General features: G+C 45.0%; 10 protein-coding genes across 10 annotated transcripts; 5 read left to right on the forward strand and 5 right to left on the reverse strand.

The window, feature by feature from the left end:
- Positions 1-1639: 1639 nt before the first annotated feature.
- N7483_007394 (tyrosine-protein phosphatase) lies at positions 1640-2039 on the forward strand (the record flags this gene model as incomplete). Its single annotated transcript, XM_057090831.1, has 2 exons — positions 1640-1848; positions 1901-2039. The coding sequence occupies 2 exons, from the start codon at positions 1640-1642 to the stop codon at positions 2037-2039; spliced, it is 348 nt and encodes a 115-aa protein (XP_056945572.1).
- A 5747-nt stretch (positions 2040-7786) lies between these two features.
- N7483_007395 (uncharacterized protein) lies at positions 7787-9210 on the reverse strand (the record flags this gene model as incomplete). Its single annotated transcript, XM_057090832.1, has 5 exons — positions 7787-8246; positions 8356-8732; positions 8799-8869; positions 8949-8985; positions 9046-9210. The coding sequence occupies 5 exons, from the start codon at positions 9208-9210 to the stop codon at positions 7787-7789; spliced, it is 1110 nt and encodes a 369-aa protein (XP_056945573.1).
- Positions 9211-9965: 755 nt separating this feature from the next.
- N7483_007396 (GMC family oxidoreductase) lies at positions 9966-11883 on the forward strand (the record flags this gene model as incomplete). Its single annotated transcript, XM_057090833.1, has 2 exons — positions 9966-10208; positions 10273-11883. 2 exons carry the CDS (start codon positions 9966-9968, stop codon positions 11881-11883), a joined length of 1854 nt encoding a protein of 617 aa, XP_056945574.1.
- Positions 11884-12800: 917 nt separating this feature from the next.
- Positions 12801-13969, forward strand: N7483_007397 (Alpha/beta hydrolase fold-3; the record flags this gene model as incomplete). Its single annotated transcript, XM_057090834.1, has 2 exons — positions 12801-12858; positions 12957-13969. 2 exons carry the CDS (start codon positions 12801-12803, stop codon positions 13967-13969), a joined length of 1071 nt encoding a protein of 356 aa, XP_056945575.1.
- Positions 13970-14141: 172 nt separating this feature from the next.
- On the forward strand, positions 14142-14657 carry N7483_007398 (cytochrome P450; the record flags this gene model as incomplete). The annotated part of the gene is made up of 2 exons (XM_057090835.1): positions 14142-14437; positions 14492-14657. The coding sequence occupies 2 exons, from the start codon at positions 14142-14144 to the stop codon at positions 14655-14657; spliced, it is 462 nt and encodes a 153-aa protein (XP_056945576.1).
- A 2022-nt stretch (positions 14658-16679) lies between these two features.
- On the forward strand, positions 16680-17621 carry N7483_007399 (epoxide hydrolase family protein; the record flags this gene model as incomplete). The annotated part of the gene is made up of 2 exons (XM_057090836.1): positions 16680-16966; positions 17027-17621. The coding sequence occupies 2 exons, from the start codon at positions 16680-16682 to the stop codon at positions 17619-17621; spliced, it is 882 nt and encodes a 293-aa protein (XP_056945577.1).
- Positions 17622-19867: 2246 nt separating this feature from the next.
- N7483_007400 (uncharacterized protein) lies at positions 19868-21543 on the reverse strand (the record flags this gene model as incomplete). The annotated part of the gene is made up of 3 exons (XM_057090837.1): positions 19868-20263; positions 20299-21022; positions 21092-21543. The coding sequence occupies 3 exons, from the start codon at positions 21541-21543 to the stop codon at positions 19868-19870; spliced, it is 1572 nt and encodes a 523-aa protein (XP_056945578.1).
- A 701-nt stretch (positions 21544-22244) lies between these two features.
- On the reverse strand, positions 22245-22874 carry N7483_007401 (uncharacterized protein; the record flags this gene model as incomplete). The annotated part of the gene is given in 2 exon segments (XM_057090838.1): positions 22245-22296; positions 22312-22874. The coding sequence occupies 2 exon segments, from the start codon at positions 22872-22874 to the stop codon at positions 22245-22247; spliced, it is 615 nt and encodes a 204-aa protein (XP_056945579.1).
- A 2-nt stretch (positions 22875-22876) lies between these two features.
- N7483_007402 (uncharacterized protein) lies at positions 22877-24034 on the reverse strand (the record flags this gene model as incomplete). Its single annotated transcript, XM_057090839.1, has 3 exons — positions 22877-23238; positions 23314-23566; positions 23669-24034. 3 exons carry the CDS (start codon positions 24032-24034, stop codon positions 22877-22879), a joined length of 981 nt encoding a protein of 326 aa, XP_056945580.1.
- Positions 24035-24780: 746 nt separating this feature from the next.
- On the reverse strand, positions 24781-25593 carry N7483_007403 (uncharacterized protein; the record flags this gene model as incomplete). The annotated part of the gene is made up of 1 exon (XM_057090840.1): positions 24781-25593. One exon carries the CDS (start codon positions 25591-25593, stop codon positions 24781-24783), a length of 813 nt encoding a protein of 270 aa, XP_056945581.1.
- Between the last annotated feature and the right edge of the window lie 393 nt (positions 25594-25986).

Genomic DNA, 25986 nt, shown 5'->3' on the forward strand with positions numbered 1-25986 from the left:
CTCTAGTGACACGTCGCACAACAGCTAGAGTTTTGACAGATCCACGTGTAAAACCCTGGACTTGGAGTCCCCTTCAGGTTCAGAGTGAGACACCCGGATCTAGCTCTAGATCAACAGCAATCTCGGTACTAGTATTTGGTATCCGAAGGATCATGATGTTTCTTATTTTCCTTAGGTCTTGAAAATGTTCATTAAGTCAAGATGATACATCTATACGAAGAAGATCTGCAAAATGAGCTCAGAATGAGCTCAGAAAATGTCTTTCCTCACTCTCTGATGAAAATGCTTTTTTACCCAATGCATGTGGTGTCTTTCACTAGGGTAATTTATGCATCAGTGGCTTAACCTTGGAAGGTGTAGTTCGTGTTAGGGAAAATAAGTGGGAACTTTGTTTACTATCTGATCCACTCTGTCATTTATTATACCCACATAGATGATTCATGCGACATCTGGACCCGCTTAACTATCGGAAATTCGGGATTTTGAATAGAGTTGAAATAGAGATGATCGGCAATCTTAGTCGAAACTAGAATCGAGTGGCTTGATGCTGAAAGATACGAGACGTAATGCGCAGCTGTGATTCGATGTTTCAAGCCGTCATAAGTCACCGCTATTTTCGCCTTCTGGAAAGTAAAAGTTCAATGGTTTCATGTCAGGGGAAGAAAGGCGCCAAGAAAACATCATGTCGACAAGGAGGGAAAAGAAAGAAGAAGAAACAGAACATTTGAAAGCAAAAAAGGAAAGTTGGGCCTCAGTCTTTCTTCAAACTGTACGCAGTACCCTGTCAAGCTTCTTTGCACAGTAAAAATACCAAAGTTCAGATATCGGAGCCCCTGTCTTAGACAAGAAAGACTTTTTGTATCTTATCTTCAGTTGAGCCTCTTGCAAGAATGAACTTCAAGAATGAAGGGATGGTAAATTTCCGTCAATTCGGTGGTTATCCTTCTACTCTGCGTTCGAATACATCAACAAGACATGGCTTTCTCTATCGTTCCGGCCATCTCTCAGATGTCACACCCGCCGGTTGGCAGATCTTATGGGAGTTGAAGATCTCGATTATATTTCGCTTGACCACCGAAGAAGAAGCGAAATCGCTGTACGCCAAGGACAATAAGTCATCGAGCGAGATTGGCCATTTTGAATTTGTCGAATTGCCTTTCCAAAAGGACAGTTTTTCGAGAAAGGAGATCCTGCAGAAGTATACGGAACATGCAGCAAGGGGTTCCATTGTCAGTGTCAAGATATCCCCGATCTGCCAGGTGGGGATCTGCGTATGATTATGTCATCATTAATATTCTGACAGACTACAATGTCTAATGCAGTAGGCGGTCGCCAATGGGATGTATCAACAGGTCTGGTTCTCTAATTCTGATAATTACGCACATAAATTCTGCCTGGAGATCACCTGATCGGTCATGTGATCCATTCTGGTTCGACCAATCAGAGCTCTCCATTCAATAGTGGTTTGAACTAACCCAATTGGGCTAGTTCTGCACCCGTGTTCTGTCATATTCCCGACTATGGGCAGGCCGTTGCTGAAGGCTACATGGAGCTTCTTCGAGGAGGGGCCGGCGTGATCGCGAAGATATTTTTTCATATCAAGGCACACCCAGATGCTGTATTACTTGTTCATTGTTCAATGGGTAAAGATCGAACTGGTGTCGTATTTGCCCTCATTCTATCTCTTGCTGGTGTCTCCCGCGAAGTCATAGTTGCAGAATATAGTTTGAGCGAATCGGCTCTGAAACAACACCTACCTCAGATGTCTAAGCTGGTTCAGAAATCAATGCCCCATGGTGTCGACAAATCCGATGTTGAGATCATGGCACAGCAAGTTATAAAATCCAGGTGAGAGGTGGATGTTTATCCGCGTGTGAGTTTATTTACTAACTCTTTCCAGTTCGGATTTCATGTTACTTACACTTCAAATGATCGATGATGAATTCGGTGGCGTTACGGAATACCTCAAGAGCCAATGTGGTTTGACCGAGGATGACATTTGCGAGATCCAAAATCTGCTCTTAGAAAATAGTATCTGAAATATCTAGTAGTATGACCCATGCCTTCCAATGTTCTTAGTTATAATCATGATCCCTCAGAGGTGGTATCAATCAATTAATGGTATAAAGACCCAAGTGCTTCCAATATATGAGATATTTCGTGGCCAGAACTCCGTTTTGCCAGATATCCAGATGTCTGCCCCGGGAGCTCTTCAAAGAAACCTACTTCAAGTTGTGCATTACATAGACTCAGAAAAGAAATTGACTGGTCACGGCGGTTGTAACTTCAAGTTGTGGGATTGGATGATTTGAGGTACTGCCTAGTAGAATTTCCACCTGCACAGATGTGCATGGACAGTGTTCCACCTGGCAGGCTGAATAACCTTGCAAGCCCACCTGGGCACATGTGCAGACCTGGGTCCATGCCGGATTCAAACCTACATTATACACATGTAGGCAATACATATTGAAGAGGGAACCGTTAGGCAGTGTATTCTAGATACACGGGTCGATCCAGCTAGCATGAATGGATAACACCAACCAACATGGACGTTGTGGCCGGACTACCCCGTAGGGGTGGGATGAGAGATGTGTAGGAGTGTGTATTCTAGACTATAACGACGGGCATTCTTGTACGTACAAAGACGGGACTGAAAACATGACAAAACAGAGATGTAACCAAACGGTAATTCTTAGCACGGTACGTGTAGTAGGGGACAGGGTACCCCACTACAATATGTAGTATATGTATCCAAATATCTGTTCCAACCATTTGAACACCACGAGCAGAACAGTCAACTGGTACCTAGTTTAACGGGCACCTGGGATATGAACCCTGCGCAGTTGGAGGCACCCGGGATATATAGTCTTTACCGGGGTAGTACTATAATACGGTCCCAATACGGTATTTTAACCTGACTTTTTAGACCAAAAGAATTATTCGCCTAGTCAACGCTGCTCAAGAACACTGGCCTCTGAGCAACCCTCCAGAAATTCAGCTGTCCACTTGAATCACCTTCAATTTCATTCGCCCAGATCATCTACTAGTGCGAATGAGCGCGGCTATGAAATTTTATACTTCCGGCGCCTAATCCAGTATCGGGGTATTTAAGCCCCAGGAACTGGCCACCAGCTTTACTTTCATCTTCTTTCCTTGTTCTTTAGCGCTAGCTCACAGGATTTTCAAGTGGATATATTTAATGATGATACTACTACTTAAATTAATATTTCTGGGATGTATCACCAGCCTGAAGGGGTCATGCGCGAAATAACGGCTGGGGTAGTTTCTGAGTCCACAAGATCAAGCGCGAGCGATGGATCTTTCAAATGTTTTTATTTCAAGTTGCACTTAGCACCACAAGCCGCTAGGTCTATATGAATTATTACAATGGTTTGTCAAGTACATACGACCACAGGGTGTGGAGAACAGGGCTTCCCGTCCGCTCAGCCGTACTTAAGCCACACGCCGGTCAGTTAGTAGTATGGTGGGTGACCACATGCGAATCCTGACTGTTGTATGTTTTTCCGTTTTTTTTTTTTGTTCTTGCCATTTCTTCTTTTTTTCGTCGTTCGGAAATCGTCTCTTGCCGCCCTACTCTTCAGCCCTTTCAGCCGCCTTCACCTGAATGCCCTGAACACCACTATTTTGCACTCTGAATACATGAATACCCCGCATATGCTTGAAGTGCTGACGTGGCCTTCCCCTCCTTATGCTGATTTCTGCCTCTAGGAGAACCTCCGTGTTATTGATGCGTCCGTCATTCCGGTTATTCCTGACTGTCGCATTCAGAACTCGGTCTAACGTAATTCCCGGTTGAGCGGATCACCTGGTTGAACGGGTCACCCTACCACATTACAAAATTTCACAGTAATAAATTCAGTTATAAATACGATTTTTACATACATTGATCTTATGTCCAACCTCTCGACACCCACTACACCTAGGCTGAGCCCTAGGGGCTGGCTGATTCGGCTGAATAGGTAATTCAACCTGGGTGTGTGATTCGACCACAGGTGCTTCGACAGGTAAGTCCACCTGCGTAAGTAGGTGTAGGCCTTTTTCAACGGTCAAGCCCTCTTCACAGGGTATCTGCCTAGCTGATCGAGTACGCTTCTGTCGTGTCTTCTCATTCGCTGCACGTAAATTGGCATTTTCTTGTGCTAGTAACGCTGTGTTATGCAGCGATATATAGTGGCCCTTGATGATTTGATCTAGCATCAATTTCGACGGGTTTGGAGGGCTGTTTGATCGCTGTTTGAGAAGATCTTTAAGTATTGAAGCTTGTTTCTGAAGCTGGACCACAGTTCTAGGTGTTTTGGGTGTAAATTGACTGGATCTGCTGCTTGGTCGGCTACCTGGTGGTGTAGGTGTTCGAAGAGAAATATTTAATTTAGAAAGAACTCTTTCAGCATCAATTGATACTAATGCAGTAGCTAAAAAGCTATTCTGAATAGTTTTTGGCTGAAAGGCTTCTAGCTGGGCACGTTGGAAATCAGCTAAGAAATCAAGCTTGTCGATATGGTTATAGCCTGTACGTAAGGTCGCTTATAAAACGACCATATGTACGTTTTAACACTGCAAAACAACCAACATCTAGTGGTTGTAATAGATGTGATGAATGTGTAGGCATACAAGGTGGGATAATGTTGTTTTCAGTACAGATTCGGTCAAATTGGGGCGTAAGATGGCTTCCATGGCCATCAAGAATTAATAACCGAAATCGATCACGGACACGTGAATTTGTTGATGGAATAAATAGCTTTTCAAGCGATCGTAAACCAATTTCATCAGTAGTCCAGCCATTAGCTGAGACCTCAAATCGCTAGTCCTGTGGTAGGTTTTCAAACCAGCTTGCAATAGCAACCTTTCCCTTAAAAATCACACATGGTGGTAATGAACAGCCATCTGCACAGATAGATTCAATTGCAGTTACCCATTCACGATTTCCAGGTTGTGAAATAGAGCGCCGACCGTAGTATTCTTGTCTGTAACAACTGTCTGTGCCGAAACGAAGATCCTAAGTCCCTACGAGAATGATTTACCACTGTACAATGTGTTATCGATGAGAATGGTATCCAACCTGAGGATATTTACAACTTTGATAAGACAGGCTTTGCAATGGGCCTTAGTTCAACACAGAAGGTTGTTACTCGATCAGAATACTACGGTCGGCGCTCTATTTTACAGCCTAGAAACCGTGAATGGGTAACTGAAATTGAAGCTATATGTGCAGATGGCTATTCATTACCACCATGTGTGATTTTTTAAGGGAAAGATTGCTGTTACTAGCTGGTTCGATAACCTACCAAAAGACTGGCGATTTGAGGTCTCAGCTAATGGCTGGACTACTGATGAGATTGGTTTACGATCGCTTGAAAAGCTATTATCCCGTTAACAAATTCACGTGTCCGTGGTCGTTTTCGACTATCGATTCTTGATGGCCATGGAAGCCATCTTACACCCTAATTTGACCAAATCTATATTAAAAACAACATTCTCCCACTCTGTATGCCTGCACATTCATCACATCTTTTACAGCCACTAGATATTGGTTGTTTTGCAGTGTTAAAACATACATATGGTTGTTTTATAAGCGACCTTACACGTACAGGCTATAACCATATCGATATGCTTGATTTCTTAGCTGATTTCCGACATGCCCGGCTAGAAGCCTTCTAGCCAAAAACTATTCAGAATAGCTTTCTAGCTACTGGATTAGTACCAATCGATGCTGAAAGAGTTCTTTCTAAATTGAATATTTCTCTTCGAACACCTACACCGCCAGATAGCCGACCAAGCAGCAGATCTAGTCAATTTACACCTAAAACACCTAGAACTGTGGTTCAGCTTCAGAAACAAGCTTCAATGCTTAAAGATCTTCTCAAACAGCGATCGCATAGCCCTCCAAGCCCATCGAAATTGATGCTAGATCAAATCATCAAAGGCCACTCGATAGCGCTACACAACACCGCATTATTAGCACAAGAAAACGCCAATTTACGTGCTACAAATGAGAAGAAACGACAGAAGCGCAGTCGATCAGCTAGGCAGGTGCCATGTGAACAGGGCTTGACCGTTGAAGAAGGCCTAAAGCTACTTACGCAGCTAGAATCTTTTGTTGAACCACCTGTGGTTGAATCACATACCCAGGCTGAATCATCTACTTAGCTGAATCAGCCACGTCCTAAGGCCCCGCCAACATGTAGTGGGTGTTGAGAGGTTGGCCATCGGATCAATATATGTAAAAATCGTATTTATAACTGAATTTATTCGTGTTGGGTTGAAATATTTGAATTTAAAAAATTCTTGTGGGGGTAGGCTGGCCAGGTCAACCGGGAATTACGTTAATACAGGCCTAGCTTGCGAGGAGGCTTGGCCAAGGACCGTTCCAAAGCAATACATTTATTGATATTCAGTCGCTTGAGCAGATGCACCATTATCAAGGAGCAGACAAATCAACTCTTCCCCTTGGGCAGTATGGTTGCTTACCCAGTGGTAGCAACCTACAGGCGTCTTAATCCCATAACCCGAGAGCAAACGCTTCATCACGATACACCTGGGCAAGTGAATTGAGGGCCGGCTGACTATCTATAATCAATCGAGCCGTCTCGATCTGTGCCTCTTCACATGCTGCGGTCAGCAATGAGCACCCCCGCTGATAGAGAGGAAGATATCTCCAGTTGGTATTGTAGTAATCTATAAGAACGCGGAGCACCTCCGTACGTCTGTGCTTTGCGACAATACAAAGCGGGTCCTTAAACACTTTTGTTTCTATATCTAAGCGTAGGGAATAGAGAGAAATATATTATTTTAGTCTGGGGATGCCATTGTTGGAAATGATTGCAAACAGAAGGCCGCGGTTGTGAAGGTCGTTCTTGTAGAGCCTAGTGCCGTGATCATCACGGAGAGCGTTCTCTGCGGATTCCAAGGGAACTTCATCCCATAGAGCGTCGAATTCGCTATAGGACATGACTTAGATTTGTAAGATAAGAAAGGAGTAAGGGGCGAGATAAGGGAGAATTAAGGGGCGAGATAAGGAGTAAGGAAGAAAAAATGATAGTCCTTAAGAAAAGAGCCACTGCTTGGTATTTCTTCTCTCCTCCACGGTAATTCTGGTTTTGTGACAGATGGCCCCACTGCTGTATTGTCATCCCATTTCAGTACCGCTGACCCCAATCTTCCAAGTTCCAACCTTAGAAGGTTCCAAGGTTGGAAGACATAGGACTATTCGATATTAGGGCCAGTAAGAGATTCTAGTGCTCAACAAGCGCACCACATAATACATAACATTTAATTCCATCCTAAAGCTATAAATTATTATGTATTTTCAATAGAAGGCCTAAATCATGTTGGAATGAATATCTACAGTAACCTTGGAACCGGACAAATGTGTTAACCTGGGCTAACCACCTATGTTACTATATACTATTCTGTCGGTCAAAGAACTCTAAAATTCAATAATTAATATGGTGCCCAGGTCACCAGGTGTATATCATCCATGAGACTCAACATACATTGCAACTCAATGCGTTCCAGAATAATATGTGAACTCTTGGAATATTGGCAATCCTTGGATAATTGTTCCACGGGCATGGTGCCAAGTATGTATGCTCGTAGTGAGGCTGACTTAGCTTGGCTGAGATATCAAAAGGCCAAAAGCGAGGGAGGGATGGGGATCAACTCGCGGTTGACCAGAGACTGACTTGTGCTGCGCTGCGCACTTTCTCACCCTTCCCCTAAACAGCGTAGTCTCCATTATTCTAAATTTTGTGCAAAGAACACTTCGTTATACGTGCTGGACGCTGAAGTCATGCATCACATTAATGGTTCCTGGAGGAGTGACACTCAAATTCGAGTGGGACTCTCCAGTATCATAAGATGTGACATAGGTGTTTGTTTCCTTGCCCGCCAAATTCCTCTGCGATTCACCTCCGTTTGTGGTCGATATGTGGGTATGAACAGCCTCATGATCGAATCGATTCATGGGGTAAATATTGTTTCTCTGTGAATCTTGGAGGCGTTCAAAGGTTTGTGGGTCAGAGACAGCGTTTCGTGTTCTCCCGGTTGAGAAAAGATTAGGAGCGACGCGAGCCACGATTGTCTTCAGAAGAGGCATGTTTGCGCAAATGATGGCAAGCTCGGGTTCAATGACTGTCCACATGACGCCCATTTGAACGGACCCGGTAATATCGCTGAAATCGATTGCCATTAAGGATACCAGACGAACGATACTAATTATAGAGACACTGGAATTTTATTCAGTTAGTGGTTAGACAGAACTCAAAAGGCCTGGAACAGGTGAAAAACACAAGCAGATAGGATAAACAGCAGAGGGTATAAAAAGAGTATACACACAGTAGACCAATGGAAAAGACGCCGACCAAAGCGATCTTCTTCGCATTTCCAAGTTGAAGCTTCCAAATATGAGGCATGGGAAGAGCCATGACCATCAAATCCGTAATCAAATTCATGGTGCCTGCAATAACATATGTCGCATTTCGATTGCCGCAGACGCCAGAAATTGAAGTATCCCAGTTATATTTCAGCGGACGACACAGTAGGAAGGTCTCCAGAATTACACTGGCTGACCACATCCACACAATAGTCATCGTGACAGCGACTTGGATCCGGAAGGTGCGATTTGTGCCAAAGATGCGTAGATAAAAGGTCATGATTGAAGTCTTCACTAGGGCGAGCACAATTCCGTACAAAGCTTCGAGGGGTAGAATCGTCTGTGAATATCTTCATCAGTATGAATCAATTGAAACACAAGAGCTGATCACGGCCAGGCATCTGACCTTCAAGGTAAAAATCACAGAGGATGGATCTATAGTGCCTGAATTTCGGCCCGCTCCACCGATAATGGTCACTATTCCGGCGTAAGTCAATCATCCTTTTTTTCTCTCGAGATGATGAGAACAAGAACCGAGGAATATCTCCAAACATACAAATATACTCGAGGGCGATATCGGCATACACAATGAGCTGTCTCCATGTTGTTAACTCGATCACGCCTTTTCTTCTATAGATCTCAGAACAACTCACCAGTGCTCCTAAAATAAGAAATTCAGGCAACCCTGCACTGACTCGTCTCAACTTCAGCGCCCAAAATCGCAATCCGGTGGTGATGGTAGCTAGAGCGCCCAGTACTGTGACCGCAATAACCGGATTCCGGCTAAGCGGCGTGGTTAACGGGTATGTGATAGTCATTGCAGAAGCAGTATTCCTATCCTCTCCTACCAGTACAGAGTAAGGAAATAGAATTGCTGTGGCGGAATTTGACAAGCCAAGAAACGAGAAGGGGCTCACATTTTTTTTTAAAAAAAATAAGAATAAAATAACCTTGAAAAATAAACGCACCCGACGCCTTGGAAACCAACTCCGTCCACGTGTGTGAAGGACTCAAGCTAGCCTAAAATGCGCCCGGGCGGGTCTCTATGTACGTGCCGTTCCCGACCGGGAGTCCCCCGGCGCTTTTAGCGTTGCTTTTAGCGCCTTTAGCGGCGCTCCCGCACCGAAGTTTTCTCCTTTTTAGGACTTTCGTCTCATTGTTCCCTATAAGGAATTGTGATAGGCTCTTCAACCCCTTAAACGTACTTTCCTATCCACCTTCTATCCACTGATCTTCACATCGTTTTACTCTACTGGTCGTCATTCCAGCACTACTCATGAAGACCGACACTCCAATTTGAATTGATGGGCCCAATTTCAGTTAATGGCCAATCAACATGCGATCGGGGACCCATTCACTTGCAGGACTTGCATCCTTAGGAGCTGTCCTTCTTTTTTAGGTTAGGCTTCGGACATGAAATGTCAATAGAGGATAAGTAGCTAAACGGTTTTCTTGGCCCTGACTTTGTTTGCCACGTCGGCATTTAAGGAAATGCCAGTTCCGTTATCTTCGTCCGTCCAAATATACTTTGCTGATCCTGATCCTTGCCACTCCAATCTGAGTCTTGGAAACAATGGAGTCTATCGATACATCGTCACTTACCGATCTGAACAAAGAATATGATTATATTGTTGTTGGCGGCGGGACATCGGGCTTGGTCGTAGCCAGTCGATTGACTGAGGACCCCTCATGCAGTGTCCTCGTTCTCGAAGCAGGAAAGAACCAGGTCAATGATCCCCGAATTGCAGCTCCTGGTCTGGCAGCGACCCTTTATTTCGACCCAGACTTTGACTGGTGCATCACCAGCACACCCCAGGTACGCATCTGTCCTTGCTAATTTCACCTGGCGTAAGTATTTAACCCCGCTGACTTATTGTTAGGAAAACCTCAACGGACGATGCGTTGCCCAGCCTCGCGGACGAACACTTGGTGGTTCCTCAGCCATCAACCTTGGAATGGCTATCTACCCCAGTCAAACTGATATCGATCTCTGGGAGAAGCTTGGCAATGACGGTTGGAATTGGGATTCATTGTCGTCATATTTGAAGAAGTCGCAAACTTTCACCCCGCCATCTGCTGAGATCAAGGAGCAACTATCATTGGATTATATCGACCCGTCGGTCCAAGGTGAATCGGGTCCACTTCAGATTTCCTTTGGCGAGGGACCTTTCCCGTCATTTATTGGAGCATGGCCCAAGGTATTCCAGACCCTCAATCACGAAATCAGCGGAGATCCAATGTCAGGAGTAGCCAGAGGTGCGTTTTGCAACCCAGCCACTATCCATCCCACTACCAGAGCTCGCAGTCATGCTGGCGTGACGTACTACAACTCCGAAGTGGCGAAGCGATCGAACTTGAGAGTCGTTACCGAAGCCTTTGTGCAAAAGGTTATTTTGGAGAATGATGAGAATGATGATAAGGCAGATGCCAAGGCTACCGGCGTCCAGTTCACTGGCAAGGATGGCATTGAGCAGATTATTTCCGTCAAGCGGGAGGTCATTATGGCTGCTGGCGCTATCAAGACCCCCCATCTCCTCGAGCTATCTGGTGTTGGTGACGGTGCTCTTCTTCGTTCCCACGGTATGGAGCCCATTGTCGAGAACTCCAATGTTGGAGAGAATCTCCAGGAACATGGTTTCGTCCCATTCAGCTGGGAGGTTGCTGAAGGGCAGATGACTGCCGAGGCTCTCAGAAACCCCGAAATTGCAGGTGCAGCCATGGCAGCCTGGCAAGAATCTGGAGCTGGGCCCCTCGGTGTCTGTCCCCTTGTATCTGCATATATGACTCTTCCAGAGCTGGCAGATGGTGAGTTACAAAATCTCTTGGATGAAAATCTCCAAGACCAAAAATTATCACCGGGGTTAAAGGCCCAATACCAATTACAGCGACAAATGTTGGAGGACGAGATTGAGCCTAGTGGACAGTATACTTTGGCACCATTCCAAATCCTCCCCGACAAAGGACCAAGTCCGAAGGGCATCTTTGGCATGACAGAGCCAGAGAACTTCCTCAGTATTGTCTCCGTGCTTAACCGACCTTTCTCTCGCGGAAGCGTGCATCTCACTTCTCCAGACGCGAAAGAGAACCCCGAATTCGACCCTGGCTTTTTCTCACACCCTCTGGATCTGGAGCTTCACGCGCGCCATGTTCGTTGGCTGGAAACGCTCGCTTGGACCGAGCCTTTGGCTGCACTATTAAAACCTGACGGTCGGCGCTTGCAGGAATCATCTCGCGATATGACTCTTGAGACCGCCCGCGAACTGAGTCGTGATAGAATTATCTGTCATTACCATGTAGCGGGTTCGACTGCCATGATGCCTCGTGAATTGGGTGGTGTTGTGAACTCCAAGCTGAAGGTTTACGGCACCAAGAATCTACGGGTGGTTGACGCTGGTATCTTTCCTTTGATCCCTCGTGGAAATATTCAGGCTACGGTTTTCGCAGTTGCAGAGAAGGCAGCCGCAATTATTGCTGCTGATGCGAAGCTTTGAATTACGGACCTTCCAGCAACATTTAAGTCAACAAATACATAGAAGTTCTGAGAAATATAAATTTCCCATTCTGAGGGTCATCATTCAAACAGTTTTCGACCTGACTAGCTGCAGTTCTTTCCAGTTCTGATCGGTTTACGGAAACCTGATCTTCCAGATGTCTTCCAAAACAACCAAACCACAATTCTTAAAATGCCTTTGGTTGAATACTGTGACTTCAATGGTACTCTCTCAGGAAATGCCCGTCACATGTGATTGATGCAAGGGATAAATTTGTGGTATATTTGTCTACATACTATTCGTCTCTATTCTATTTCCTAATACTATCACATGTACACATGTATGATTGCACTACCTGATTGGGATATCAATCCTCAGCTCGATGGTATGTCTAAACTGAGGCAATCATCAGATTCTTTGATTGACCTGGAAGGAGCTGACCAAAGCATCCTTATGAGAGAGGATTCTCGGCTTCGGTGAACTCGGATGCGCCATGTGGGTCCGTATGGAGTGCGAAGAGGTGTTTACATGCCGCTAGAGGATATTGGGGCCCAAAGCACAAGGAAACATTATGAAAGGACTAAATAGTTGGCCCCGGGGCCGGAAAGGGCTTGTTGAGGAGCCAATCATCACTTATAGCAACCAAGATTGATATCTATTTTGACCAGGCACTCCAATTACGTGTCTCCCGATGATCACTCTTAAATTCTTTGATAAACAAGAACCTCCAGGCTACCGCATTCAGAATTACAAAAACGCAACTCTCTACACCTGGAGAGTATACATTGTTTCCTCGCAAAGGTATCACTTGACGTACGTATTTGGCGCTTGGGTCCAGAAACGCCAGGGAATTACTTCGGACTTTTTTCAGATTCTGCTTTCTTCTCTTTGCCGTCTTTCACATCGGGTTGGGTTCGATGGCACGCATATATGCAGACGACAATGCTGTCCCTAATGACTCACTCGGCAGCCGGGGTTCACCATTTGGATCATCATTGTTGCTTTTCGGAGTCTTCTAGAGGCGCTTTTCTACTGTCTCTTCTACATTCCAAGCTCATTTTGTCAAAGTTCAGACTGGACATATTGCCAGGCGTGCCTCACGCGGGTCTTTGAGCGAGTGTTTCATACAATCTTAGAGTTGGGCTTTACGCAGTCGCTAAGCCTCGAGGCTGGCGATCTGGGTGATAGATGGAAGACAATTCAGCCAGCGCCGGCCTCGGCGTACCGTGACGACTTCTGGAGTGATGATATCCACCCCGAGATAGTCGGTGGCACCTGGTATCCGGAGCTTCCATCGAAACAATGGCTGCTGGAACAACAGAACCTGGTTGTCATGTCCTTCCATTCCGTATCGCTTCTCTGGCTGAACGGCCGACCAGAAGACTCAGGTCCCACGGCAACCCTGCTCAACAATACGCTGGGCAACAACACTCACTCTTTCTGGCTGCAATGCCGTCTTGCTGGTGGTGATAACCCCACTTCATGGCCCGGCGCCATGCAGGATGCTGTGACAGCTTATATCTACCTCATCAAAGAACTTGGCATTTCTCCGGCGCGGATTGTGCTGGCTGGCGACTCCACAGGATCAACCATCGCTATGGTCCTTTTGCGCTATCTGACTTCCATTGACCAAGACTCAGATCATGATCTTGCGGGCCTGCCACCGCCAAAAGCGTGTCTACTTTTCTCGCCCTCAGTTGACTACTGCTTTGAAGGGGACCCGGAAGCCGTAGCTTCCAACAGGAACATAAAGACGGACTACGTCAAATCGCGTATGATGGCCTGGGGCGCCATGGCAATTGCGCCGCCCGACGTGGTGCGTTTGGATAGTAAGTATATTTCGCCGGCGTTATATCCGTTCGCGACTCCTACTCCAATCTTCGTGCAGGCCGGGGGTGCCGAGGTTCTGTGTGACAGCTGTCGCGGGTTCGCCGAAAGATTTTGTAATGTACCAGGAAATCAAATTGAGTATTATGAAGTCCCCGGTGTGCCGCATGATGTTTATGTTTTGGGAACTATTCTGGGATGGGCGAAAAAACAACATGACGTCCATGACGCGGCGGCAAGATTCGTGCATGAACATTAATTTTGGGGATATCGCAACAATGCACGCATTATACTTGAATAATCATGCATTGGGAGAATCTTATCACATGGGAGTGGGAGTATTTTAGTATATGGCCTATCTTATGATGGGAGACGAAGTCCGCTCGACGTTTCAAAACAGGTCAGATATCAATCTCCCAGAAATGAGAAAAATGAGAGTTTTCGGCGCTTGTATCAATGAAACCCTCCAGATCTACCCAGCTGCGCCGGGTGCATTGTCTTGTGTGGTACCACAAGGCGGTGCCACAGTCTCTGGGCATTGGGTTCCTGGTGGGACTCGAGTATATACATCTCCGCTGGCCATGTTTCGTTCCTCTGCGAGCTTTCATGATCCTGACTCATTTCTCCCTGAGCAGTGGTATACGGAGACGGAAGAGAAAGTTGCTACAGATGATAGGGATGCATTAAAACCATTCTCTGTCGGCACTAAAGACTGTGTCGGCGAATAGTAAGTTTACTTGTCATATCTTCTTGTTAATTCGACGCTGAAAAATTATCATAGCATGGTGAATTATCTAATACGCTTTTGTACTCGCGAGGTGATGTTGCATTTCGATTTCGAGCCTTGTGGAGAGAGCGAGGAATGGGTTTCCAATCGAAAGATATGGACTTTCTGGGACAAACCGCCACTAATGGTCAAATTGACCCCAGTCAAGCCCCATGTGTGATTCAAGAAAGAAAGACAGTATGGGATAGAGATTGTAGGAAGTCAGACGAATCGTTTATTCTCCTCTTTCCCCTCAGCCTGATGGAAATTGAGAACATATGCAAGTGTCTGCTGAAGATTTTGGTCCTTGCCGCTATGTACTCCATGATTCTTGTTAGCTTTCTACAGATTTCTTCAAGACTTCCCACCAAATAGCGCATTTGAACATTCGAATCAATCACATGTAATCACTGATTACACAATTTATCTGCCGTTCGGCTAAAACATTGAAGCTTGCCCAGGTGGAATTGTAAAGTCTGTATTGAAGGACACCTGGGCATCAATCCATGGAATATTACCACATGTGCACTATTCAAGTTCTAGAATTATATCTACACTATACTATTAGCGGCATATCCAACTTGAAAGATTCCAGACCTCCGTGCATATATGATATCATAACATCGAAAGTTGATGTGATATAATCAATTTCACCGTCAGTAGCATGGAACTACTCCATACATGCAATCCAAATCCTTTCTACCACAATGCGAGAGGTACATCTAGATGTGAAAAACATTTGAGTACTCATGTGCAAATGCATATGTGTTTTGTGAAGCGACTTGCAGTCGCCATTGCCACATGTAGTTCCCCTCAAGACCTTTACCGAGTGACCAAGGCTGCTCCGTGGGCCTTTATTAGTCGATACAAGTCGAGGGAAGCTTCAAATGTTTTGAAACTAGACGATGAATTGACGAATCCTTTTCTGATCCTTTCACGCCAGCAGTATTACCGCGCCCCGTACAGCCACTACTGGATGCAAAGAATGAGACAAGAAAGAACTCTACCTATTACCCGTCAGGTATCTGCCAATGTACTAAAAGGACCTCCAGGGCTCGGGAGAACCTTAAATATTCCCCTTGCTGAAGGGCGCACATGTGCGGGATGCTGATTGATGAAAGATTAGGTCCCAGGCATCAATGAACGAAGGATGTCAAGGAGCGACGAAATTCCGTATATGCTTTTGCTTTTTGACTTCTACAATGTCGCTGTGAAGGGTTTGACACCGAAAAATAGTGCTGTAGATGCAGGGGAAGATGTGGAGCTTTACAAACATTGAAATCACTTAGACCTGGGTGAGCAAAAAAGAACATGCACACAAAGATGATGACCAAGTTGACAAGAATACAAACACAAGCCCTAGAAATCAGATAGCAATATTTGCGCGGATCTATCATGCAGACTCATTCTCACTTCAACTTGTTTTCGTGAAAAAACACCCGATCGGCGACTTGCCCGAGGGAAATTCCTTGGCGCATCGGCTAAAGTCTCCTTATTTCTTCAAATGTTGCTTCACACTCGTCACGTCCCTGCAGCTCGCCTTGTCAGAAAATCGAGTGGATATCCATAAGTGCTGAGTAAACATGTACGAACCGCCATGCATCACTGTGCTGGGGTTCTCTGAGACCATGGAATACGGTCTAATTTAATTCGGGATTAAATTTGATCCCGAAAGAAGTTGTAGTGGAATTCAATAGACGCCTATCGCCTACCTTGGTGAAAATAACGGCTGTAACAACTCCGGGGCCCTGGTTCCTTCTAGGGAGGTAGAAACAGGATGAGAAAGTGGGTGGCTTTATCCTCCAGAGGGCTCTATTGCCTTTCCCGTTTGCGGGACACGTTGCCAAGGAGCGGGACCTCATGCTTGCTGTGCCCGACGTGCTTACTCTGCATTGGTCAAATGGCGATGCTTTTTGGCGTTTTTTAGTTCATCTCTTGCATTTTTTTATCACAGGCCCATTGGTGGTATTACCAAGTGTGGACATTTATTTTGTAAGACCAGTCAACACACTCTGATTAAAGCCTCGTTCAAGGCAACTACCATATTCTGCTTACAATACTTTCCGGGAATTTGCGGGAATATCTCACTCCTATGCACTAAGATAAAGATATATAAGTACCGCTCGCAATTCAACTCCCTTTCACTATCCAAATTAAAACCAACGACAGGAATATTGTCGATTACCTACTTACAAGGCGCATTATGCGTCCCCTCTCCACACAACGTCTTTCTTTTGGTCTTCTGCTCACCCTGGTGAGTGTTTTCAGTGTCATGGCCGAGGAAAATTTTAACCTTCGGTCGTTCCAAATTGATCTCTCCGCCAAAGTGCCTCGGATGATCCAGCGAATTCGCGAGACACAGCTACCAAATAATCCAATATACTTTGATAGTGGGACAGCTGCGGGTATGGCCTTGAGTGATCTCAAGTCCTTTCAAAAGGAATGGCTCACAAAATTTGACTGGAATGAAGAGGAAAAGACCATAAACAAGTAGGTGACACCGCGTTTGGGTGGTTAGTATGAGTGGTGTTAAATCAGTTTTCGTAATAGGTTCAGCCAATATACTGCGGAAATAGAAAACTTGACCATTCATTTTATTCATCAGAAATCGGGCGCCGCTGACGCTATTCCTTTGCTGCTCCTTCATGGGTGGCCTGGCTCTTTCCTTGAATTCATACCTCTGATCCACAACCTCACCGAGACAGGGCAAACAAAGTCAGGCAAATCGGTCTCTTTCGATGTCATTGTGCCCTCTCTGCCAGGGTTTGCTTTTTCATCTACCCCTTCGACAGAATGGACGATCCAAGACACATCTCGTGTGTTTGATACCCTAATGACTGAGGTCTTGCAATATGAACGATATGCCATCTTTGGCACTGACTGGGGTAGTGGTGTCGGATACACCATGTACAATCAGTTTAATAGGACAGTCATCGCGGCCCATTTAGCATTCCTTCCCTTCTACCCATTGTCACTGTCTGAACTGAACGCTGAGAACATCACTCTTACGATACTAGAAGATTTCGAAGAGTCAGTGACTACGACCTGGAGTAATTCGGGAATTGGGTATTTCTCAGAGCAAACCACAAAGGTATCACAAGTGCCCCTCACTCGAAGGAACAATCGCAAAATCTCGTTTGGCTGATGAATTATTGCTTCTGGTAGCCCAACACAATTGGCCTGGCTCTCTATGATAACCCCATTGGACAGCTCGCCTGGATAGGCGAGAAATTCATGAACTGTAAGCTTGAATGTGAACATAGTTGCGATTCTTGCTAATTAGCTGATAAGGGTCCGATCCGAATGCGGGGCATGCCCCGTCAGTCCTAAATAGAAACGAGATTCTACGCAGCGTTTCACTCTATTATCTTACACAGACTTTTGCATCGTCGGTGTTGATTTACGCCCAGAATCCAAATGGATTTAGCAGTGTATATACGAAGGCATTGACCGATGCTCCGTTGCTATTCAGCGCTTTCAAGTACAACCCAGGGTTTTGGCCGGAGGCTTTGGTGGCTCGGGTTGGAAATCTTGTTTATTACCAGAGTAAGCCTTGGTAATTCATTCTAGAGATTTAGTATTAGGGCTGGGTGGCTAACTTGAGATGAAATAGATCATGATTTCGGCGGCCACTTCCCCGGTCTTGACAACCCACCTGCTTTGCTGGCGGACTTGCGCGAGATTGCAAGCTATTGGGAGACAAAAATTTGAAAAAGCCTTGTCAACTTTGAAACACTTCCTCATCAATTGGCAAAGCCAAAGCCATATATGATGTGGTTGGAGTCCGAATATGATGGAAATCCACATATGTTTTTCATATAGTGAAAACACGCATTCATCAGTTCTTGCCGAAGAGTTTCCACAATACTTATAATAGTCGCAGCACCATAGCTAAATCATTAAGATAGTTAAACCATTTAGGGATACACCCTATCTTTACTTATCTCCTTATTTCAAAAAGAAATCTTCGTCCTCAGTTCTCTATAAATAAACTGTAAGCTATTAATTCTCTTTTACTTAAAATACATAGACATACAGACCTTATTGATTCAATGTTGTGGTTATAATAGATAATAGAAGTTCGATATTTCCTTCCCTCTTCAGACCGCTACTGCATTGCCTGAAAACCCCAAGCATCGTTTTGACGGTCGGTCTTTGCTCAATCCGACCATCAGTTCCCATCCCGATCCACTCCATGCAGACACAGTATGTTTGGATATCTGGGGAGTTAACAGCCTGTGGATACAAGTTAAGAGATATAGTAACATTAGCCTGAATGACGACTGGCTTCCCTACCAGGGAAGGTGCTGCTCACATATCGAAAAGAAGCAATTTTTCTCTGTAACCTGACTCAGTCCGTAGCAGAACCGACCGGTACATTTCACTGTTGCTGTGCTCTTTAAAGTCTCCAACATGGTTCAGATATTTCAACGTTGGGTCATGCCTAGCATGTATCCTGCCTTGGTGATCAAGAAACCTTGGAGAGATGGTGAAAGCAGGAAAATAGAGGAGGAAAAGAACAAGGACTACTTTCGCCTTACACAAAACGTGATAATGTACCTTTTGACGTATAGGCTGAATATTCAGGTGAAGAATATTCAGGTGGGTAAACATCCGCCCGGGTTGTCCTGAAGAGGGCTGAATAGAGCGGCGAGCCGCCCACGCCTGAATCGTGGGCGCTAGGTGACCACAACCCTAGAGGTGACTGTTGTATGTTTTTGTTTGTTTTTGCACCTTTTTGTTTTCTTGTCTTGATTCATCTCTTAACTACCCTTCTCCCGAAACTTAACAAGGACACAATTTGCTAAAGCCCCGCTCAAAATGACTCCATCATCAGTTTCACTAATTTGTCGTCTTTCCACTCCCGAGCGACTAGGAAAAGAACATATCGCTGAATAGAATCAACAACGCTGCGGTCATATCTATGGTGGAGAAGAATCTCAACTATAGGTTGATTCCCTTCCATTGCTGCAATTGCTAGTGGGTACCATCCTTAGTCATTCAAATTTCGGGTCAATTCCTTTTGTGAGAAGAATTTCCGCAATTTCCAGATATCCCTGGCTGGAGGCAATCATGAGACATCACTTAACCATCCTCACGTTCGCAAAGCGATATTTTGGGAGCAACAGCTTGGAGATGGCTTCTCATTGATATGACACCCGTACTAGTACACGTCTGTTTAGATCCAACATTTGAAATTAATACTACGTGAAATTGAGTTTCTCGGTTCATGGATCGACTTGAAGTATTTATTGTAGTCGCAGATTGAATAAAATGAGGTTCTATGTGATGATGGATCTTAAGCGAGTTTGAAACCTGCGTTCGGATTTTTATTGTATACGAATCCCCAAGCCGAAGCTCCGGTTGGAGTTGACTATCGATTGTGAAGGTTCAGAGCATGTATTTCAAACAGACCAGACCTATAACCAAATGTATCAGATACAGAGCCTGCCAGAGGCCAGGGCCAATCACGACATCACATTCAATAGCATACCCAATTTCATCCAAGGTCCACTGTTCATCTGGGCGATACACATGTGCACTCGGGGGGATGGTTTCATCAACACCACGGATATCTGTCAAATTGATAGCTCCCGAGTTGAATGCAGCTATCAGAGCATCAATCTCTTGGTCCCACGAGGGGAACTTCCCTCTTTCATACCCACGAATGCAAAGGAATTCCAAATTATCAGGCAGGCCATCGACAAGCTTCACATTTTTCCTTTCTCTTGACAGTTGGATGTCACGTTTGATCAAATAGAATAAGAGGTCACTCCCAACGCTTAGCTTTTTCAAAGAAACGAACTCCTTGAGTGTGCCACGGTTTTCCCAGAATGATCCAAGAAGTCATGATAAGAGTCATTTTCATCGCCATCCTCAAATAGATCTTCATTGTCTCTATCGTTTTGGGGCAAAGGGTGCTTGGGGTTATCTTTTTGCCTCCACCATGAGCCTTCTATCTCAGCATCAATATCGAGTGTTTCCAGGCTGGCTTTGTGCGTAAATAAGGCCTTCACCAGCGTCTTTTTATTAAAGTATTTAACATCGAGCTCTTCGCGACCTCCCACGGAGTATTGGAACCTCTTCAATACTTTGCATGCTAGTATTGCGCGGGCAATATAATGCGTGCTGACATTTGAATGCGTGATGCAAAGCTCTGTTAGATCTGACTGCCGTTGTTCGATCTCCGGCTCGTCTTGTTGGTCGTCTGTCAAAGTATCAATGCCAACTGAGACAATTGATGGAAGCTTGTCGAACAAGTCAAAGCAGTTAAGGAACTCGATATGCGTATAAAAGCCTGGCTCGTCAAGTTCGCCGGCCTGATCAACTATCATATAAACCCTACGCAGACTCTGCAAGTATGGCAGAATATCAGAATTTTTGTTGGCTTGGGATAAGAATGCCTTTAGAGGAAAGTTTTCCTCTTGGCTAGACCAGCTTGCAAATGGCTGCGTCATTCCCATCAACACCAGATTTGGGGCCATGGAAATCAAAATCACTGCCAACGCCTGCGCAATATGTGGCCCTGTGAAGGGGGTGTTCATTCTAGGTATCCAGTTAGCTTCACTTTTTTCTTATATTCATTTGACTCAACCAAGTCGGGTGACCTCTTACCCATTATAATATATCCATTTTCCAGTCTCGCAGCCTGTTGTCTTCTGGATCGCCATACTCAACACTTCTTCCCATTCGGTTTCCAAAAATCCAGCCCTTTTGATCGCTTTGATAAGCAAATGCATTTCAGATTCAGGCAACTTGCGAGAATTCTTCCCATTTATCTCACTGCCCCAAACAAAGGCATGTCTCGGTCTTCCGTAGTACCTGATTTCGCGCACATATCGCCCGAGGTGAGGCTGTTTCAGAATTTCCATCACTAAATCAAATGCTTGCTCAATCCCTCTGTTGTTGGGCCACACGCGAATCAGATGAAACTTTTTCCGTACGGGCATATTACACAGGCCGTGCATTTGGCGACACGAGCGAGAAAGGGAGGATACATCTTGCAAAGATTCAAGATATGATAGCGTTTCCACAACGATTTCGGGGGGTAGAGAAAGGATCCCCATTTGGGATTTGAGGAAACAGTGAAAGATAGTATTTTGCTGCAGATTCAGGGTCCACGTCTGGATCTTAAGTACCCACCTGCCACTAATTTCGGTCCCGCGTCCATTCCGGTTTTTCTAGGCAACACTAGGCATCAATGCCAAGACCTGCTAGCATCACAGAACCGATATGTCCACCTGGGCAATATTCAAGTCCAAAGGCGGATCTTTGAGGTATCCTTAGGTGTATCCATGCTTGATTCAGGCTGAGGATTGAAATATTCTAATATTGCTTGGCCTTGGAGGAGTGCTAATAATAGTTGTTATTTATACTAGTAGTATATATCCTTCTTCATCATGACTCGGATGAAGAGCTTGAGGGGCACACTCAGAGCTGTAGATGTATACCATGACGGCCCGGGGTAAATTCAGCTGCAATAAACCGCACAACACCATTCAAGTTTGAACCACCTGGACACCTATCGTGACTATCGTGAAAGACACCAGGATGACTTGCAGGAGCACATTCAGAGATATGTGACTGTGTATTCCAAAATAACTAGAACCAGCAATCTTGTACGCACAGCAACGAAATGACATAAGAAGGACAGAACTTGTCTTGCCAGGTACAGAAATTATGGGGACACTATGTAGAGTGTGTGTCAAGGGTTGCAAGGGCCTGAGGCTACACACGAACAGTATTAAGACTGATCGACTGGAATAACTTATGTGCGGCTTGAAAGCTTCAGCTTGATGCCACTTTGTCGCACAAAAAAGCTATTGTGAGTTTACCATTCCCTAGTCGGATCGACAAAGCTTATACCATAGCGAGAAATAATGGTAGCAAGAACCTTATACACCTCAACTAGACCTAAGTGCTTGCCGAGGCAGATACGACTGCCGCCTCCAAATGCCAGGTCCCTATTATTCATAAGGTGAAGACGTTGTTGAAATTCCTCTTCGGTCTCCAGTTCTTCGTCGCGAAGCCATCGCCCAGGGCGGAATGTGTCAGCATCCTCCCCAAAGACCGACTTATTTCGCCCAAGAACGTAAGGATTCATTCCAACCACGCAGCCTGCTGGGACATGACGTTCATCTGGGAGATTAAGACCTCCTTCGGGTACGTTTCGTTCAAGAAGCATGGAAACGCCGGGATGGTACCTTAACGCTTCACGGACAACTGCATTCAAGTATGGAAAATTTCTGGAATTCTTGTAGGACGTTGCCGAAATTGACGACTTCGAGTCTTGGGAAGGGATTTCTGATTTAAGGCGCTGCCAGATAATTGGTTGTTTTAAAGAGTAGTATAGCGCTGTATTAAGGGTGATAGCCGTCGTGTCAGCTCTAGCAATCATAATTACCATCTCAACCAAGAAACAATCAGTGTGTCATCAAAAATGTCTGGGGAGTCTTGTTTCGCCTGTATAAATTTGTCTAGGAAATCTGGTTTGCCCGAGTCATGGTATCCCGCATCATTACCCTGGAGACGGTCCACTAGATGTTGGATCGAGATATTGGTGATGGTACCGAAAGAGGGTGGTCCAAGCCTATAAACTGGGTTTTTGTCAAGTAGATGATCGAGTATTGGCATCTGTCCGACCAAGGTAAAATAATCCATAGCGATATCAGCCGTCTTGAGAGTGGTGTCAAAGTCGTAGCCTTTTTCTAGGTATCCGATCGGCTGACTAAATGTAGCTTGGCCAAGGACGTCCCAAGCACCTTCAATGTTGGCACAGTTAGCTTCAATAAACGATTGCTTCATTGTAGAATTGGGTTTTTAGAGAGTCGACTTACAGTAAGAAATCCATTCTCCGAGGTCGCATATTTGGGAAGAATTAGATCCGTCGACGAATTTCTCGTCTAAACGCTGGCAAAAATACTGAATCGTGCTGTCCATGTGAGGTTCAAGCGTGAGAATGCCATTCAGAGAAAAGTACTTAGAGGCGGGTCTTTTGCGTGCTGAATGGACTTCCGGCTTGCATTCACTGAATAGATTATAAATAATTTTTCCGTTATTCACGGCACTGCTACCATGGTAAAACTCTGTCTAAAAAATAGATCATGATATTAGCTTGGTATATAACATTTGAATGGATACTCGGATTTCAGATAATCCATCTGTGAAAGTAAGCACTTGAAATATACTTACCTTGATGTAATTCTCTTTGGTGTTGTAAACAGTCTTGATCAACTCAGGAATATCTAGATCCAAGACGTTGGGCGCTATCCGCACCACGGGACCGTACGTTTCGCGCAGCTCTTGGATCACCACATGATATTTTCCTTGCCGAACATGAAACATTCGCCACAGATTGGTCCATCTTAGAGAAAAAACATGTAACACATTTATCCAGCTGGGTACAACTGTAAGAGCTAACTTACCGGCAAGGAATGGGCCAGGAAACTGGCACAGGGGCGAAATGAGGTACGATGTAAAATACCACAGGGGAAGAATCATCGCAGAGACATACAAAACGCCTGTAATATGTCCTATAACGGCGCTGAGCTCTAGCATTATGGTAAGGTTTCAAGGTCGTCGTCGAGAATTATTCAATCAATAGAGAGTTAAGACGAGATTAGGAGTAAATTGGGAGTGGTTGCAAGTTGAGAGTCCCAATGGCTACCTAAGAAAATACCAACATTGAATTATTCCAACATTTGGAAATCATCTATAACCGGTTCGAGCGGGGCTGGAACATGGCATAACCGGGAGGGGAATTTCAAGTTTCCTGGCGCGTACGGCGCTGTCGATCTATGCCAACTTTCACCTTGGGTGCATCTCAAGTTACACAAGGTATCGAAGCTCGAGACGTGCACAGATGTGCACATTTGGCTGTATTCTAAGGTTCTCGTTGACTCAGGCTCGGGTGAGTGCTCCAGCTGAGTAAAGCTCTGTTTCACCTCACCTACCTCAGTACTTTGTTTCAAATGAGAACTCGGGATGGATTAAGGAGGCAGTCTAGTATTATATACTGATAGCCCAACAGCCTAGCTGCATTCAAGTTTCAAGTTCATGGTATTCCAAGGAATGTGGGTACATTTGAGATCGCCACTCCTTGATCTTTGTCCAGTCACAAATCCTTGGTGACTTGAAACCCTGGTGCTTGTTGACCACCTAGGTAGAAGATATATTGAAAGCAATATGTACTTATGTACACCTTGATTGATAAGAGGACCATGGACATACTATGAATTGCATAGCAACTTGAACATGAGCAACAATTTCCCAATGAACTTCGCGAAAAGGAAGCTGGAAATATATTATACGATATGGAAGTCTTCCATTTGACTTGCTAAATCACTCTTTGCCGCATTCTCCTTCTTGGTGGAGACTGGTGTCCTGGCGGGTGACGGAGATGCAGGGGACGATTTGTGACGACGGGAAGAGGGGACTGCAATTTTTCTTTTGCTCGCTTCCTCTGCGGTTGCTGTTCGAACAGGTTCCGGAGGGTCTCCATGTCGAGAGAATATGTTTTCGTGGTTTTCTCTCGGTCGCGAATTTCTTACATAGTAGCGTTCGGCAAAGTCGAATTCTCCCTCTGCAGTATTTGGGTTTTCCCTCCGTTCAAGCAAAGCACTGCAAAAACTTTTAAGAAACGGATATGGCAGTGGCTCTTGACGGCTTAGCAAGTGAGCCTGGGTTGCATTCCGAACCCAATTATCGACGAAAAATAAACGCAGAGGGGATTGAGGCTGGGTATGGGTGTAGACATAATCAACCTTGTTAACACCCAAAACTCGACCCGGCCGTTTATCAATCTCAATTCTGAGAAGCTCTATCGCATGATTTTGCAGCTTGAAAACCTCGAATTTTTCGGCAAGTATCCATAGCCTTAGTAGGAAGAAGACATCAGAACGAGAAGGTATGTCGATAGAATCGTCACCGTGGTACATCCAAGCTAAGAGCTCGGCGAAGACATCTGGATCCTCGTCTGGAAAGCAAATGGGATCAGATGGGATGGGTTCCAGAGTGCGATTGCCGTATAGTAAGTCAAAGTAGGGGGAACAACTGCACAGCAACTCCACGTGAATATCGAATGGAGTCCCACTGGGTCCCACATTGATCTGTACCATTCCAGCACTAAGAGCACTGAGATCATGAATTAGTACAAAGCAGGTAAAAGCTTTCGAATGCTGACATACAACTTTCCAAGAACCTTGGCCATTTTTAGAGGCGTCTTCAAGTTCTTGGGGACTTTTGGAAATTTCTGGAGGGGCCTGAAGTGATGCAGAGAAAAAGGATGTAGATCCCAGGTATAATATTCCAGATTGTAGAGGACTCGGAGCCAACCTTAGAACATTTGAATATTCCAGTCAGAATGACGCGAGTCGCGACATGTTTGATGCGGGGGCGGCTCAGTAGGGTTAAAGATTCCAAGGTTAGTCCAGTTTAGTCTCCCCGACAAAATTCAGAATTCTAATTGGATATTTCAATTCACCGCTCTATCACTACATAGTTTAGAGGTC

This window comes from Penicillium malachiteum (genome assembly GCF_028827825.1).
Source record: "Penicillium malachiteum strain IBT 17515 chromosome Unknown utg000003l:1.0-4950554.0:1.0-4952489.0, whole genome shotgun sequence".
NCBI classification, from domain to species: Eukaryota; Fungi; Ascomycota; class Eurotiomycetes; order Eurotiales; family Aspergillaceae; genus Penicillium; species Penicillium malachiteum.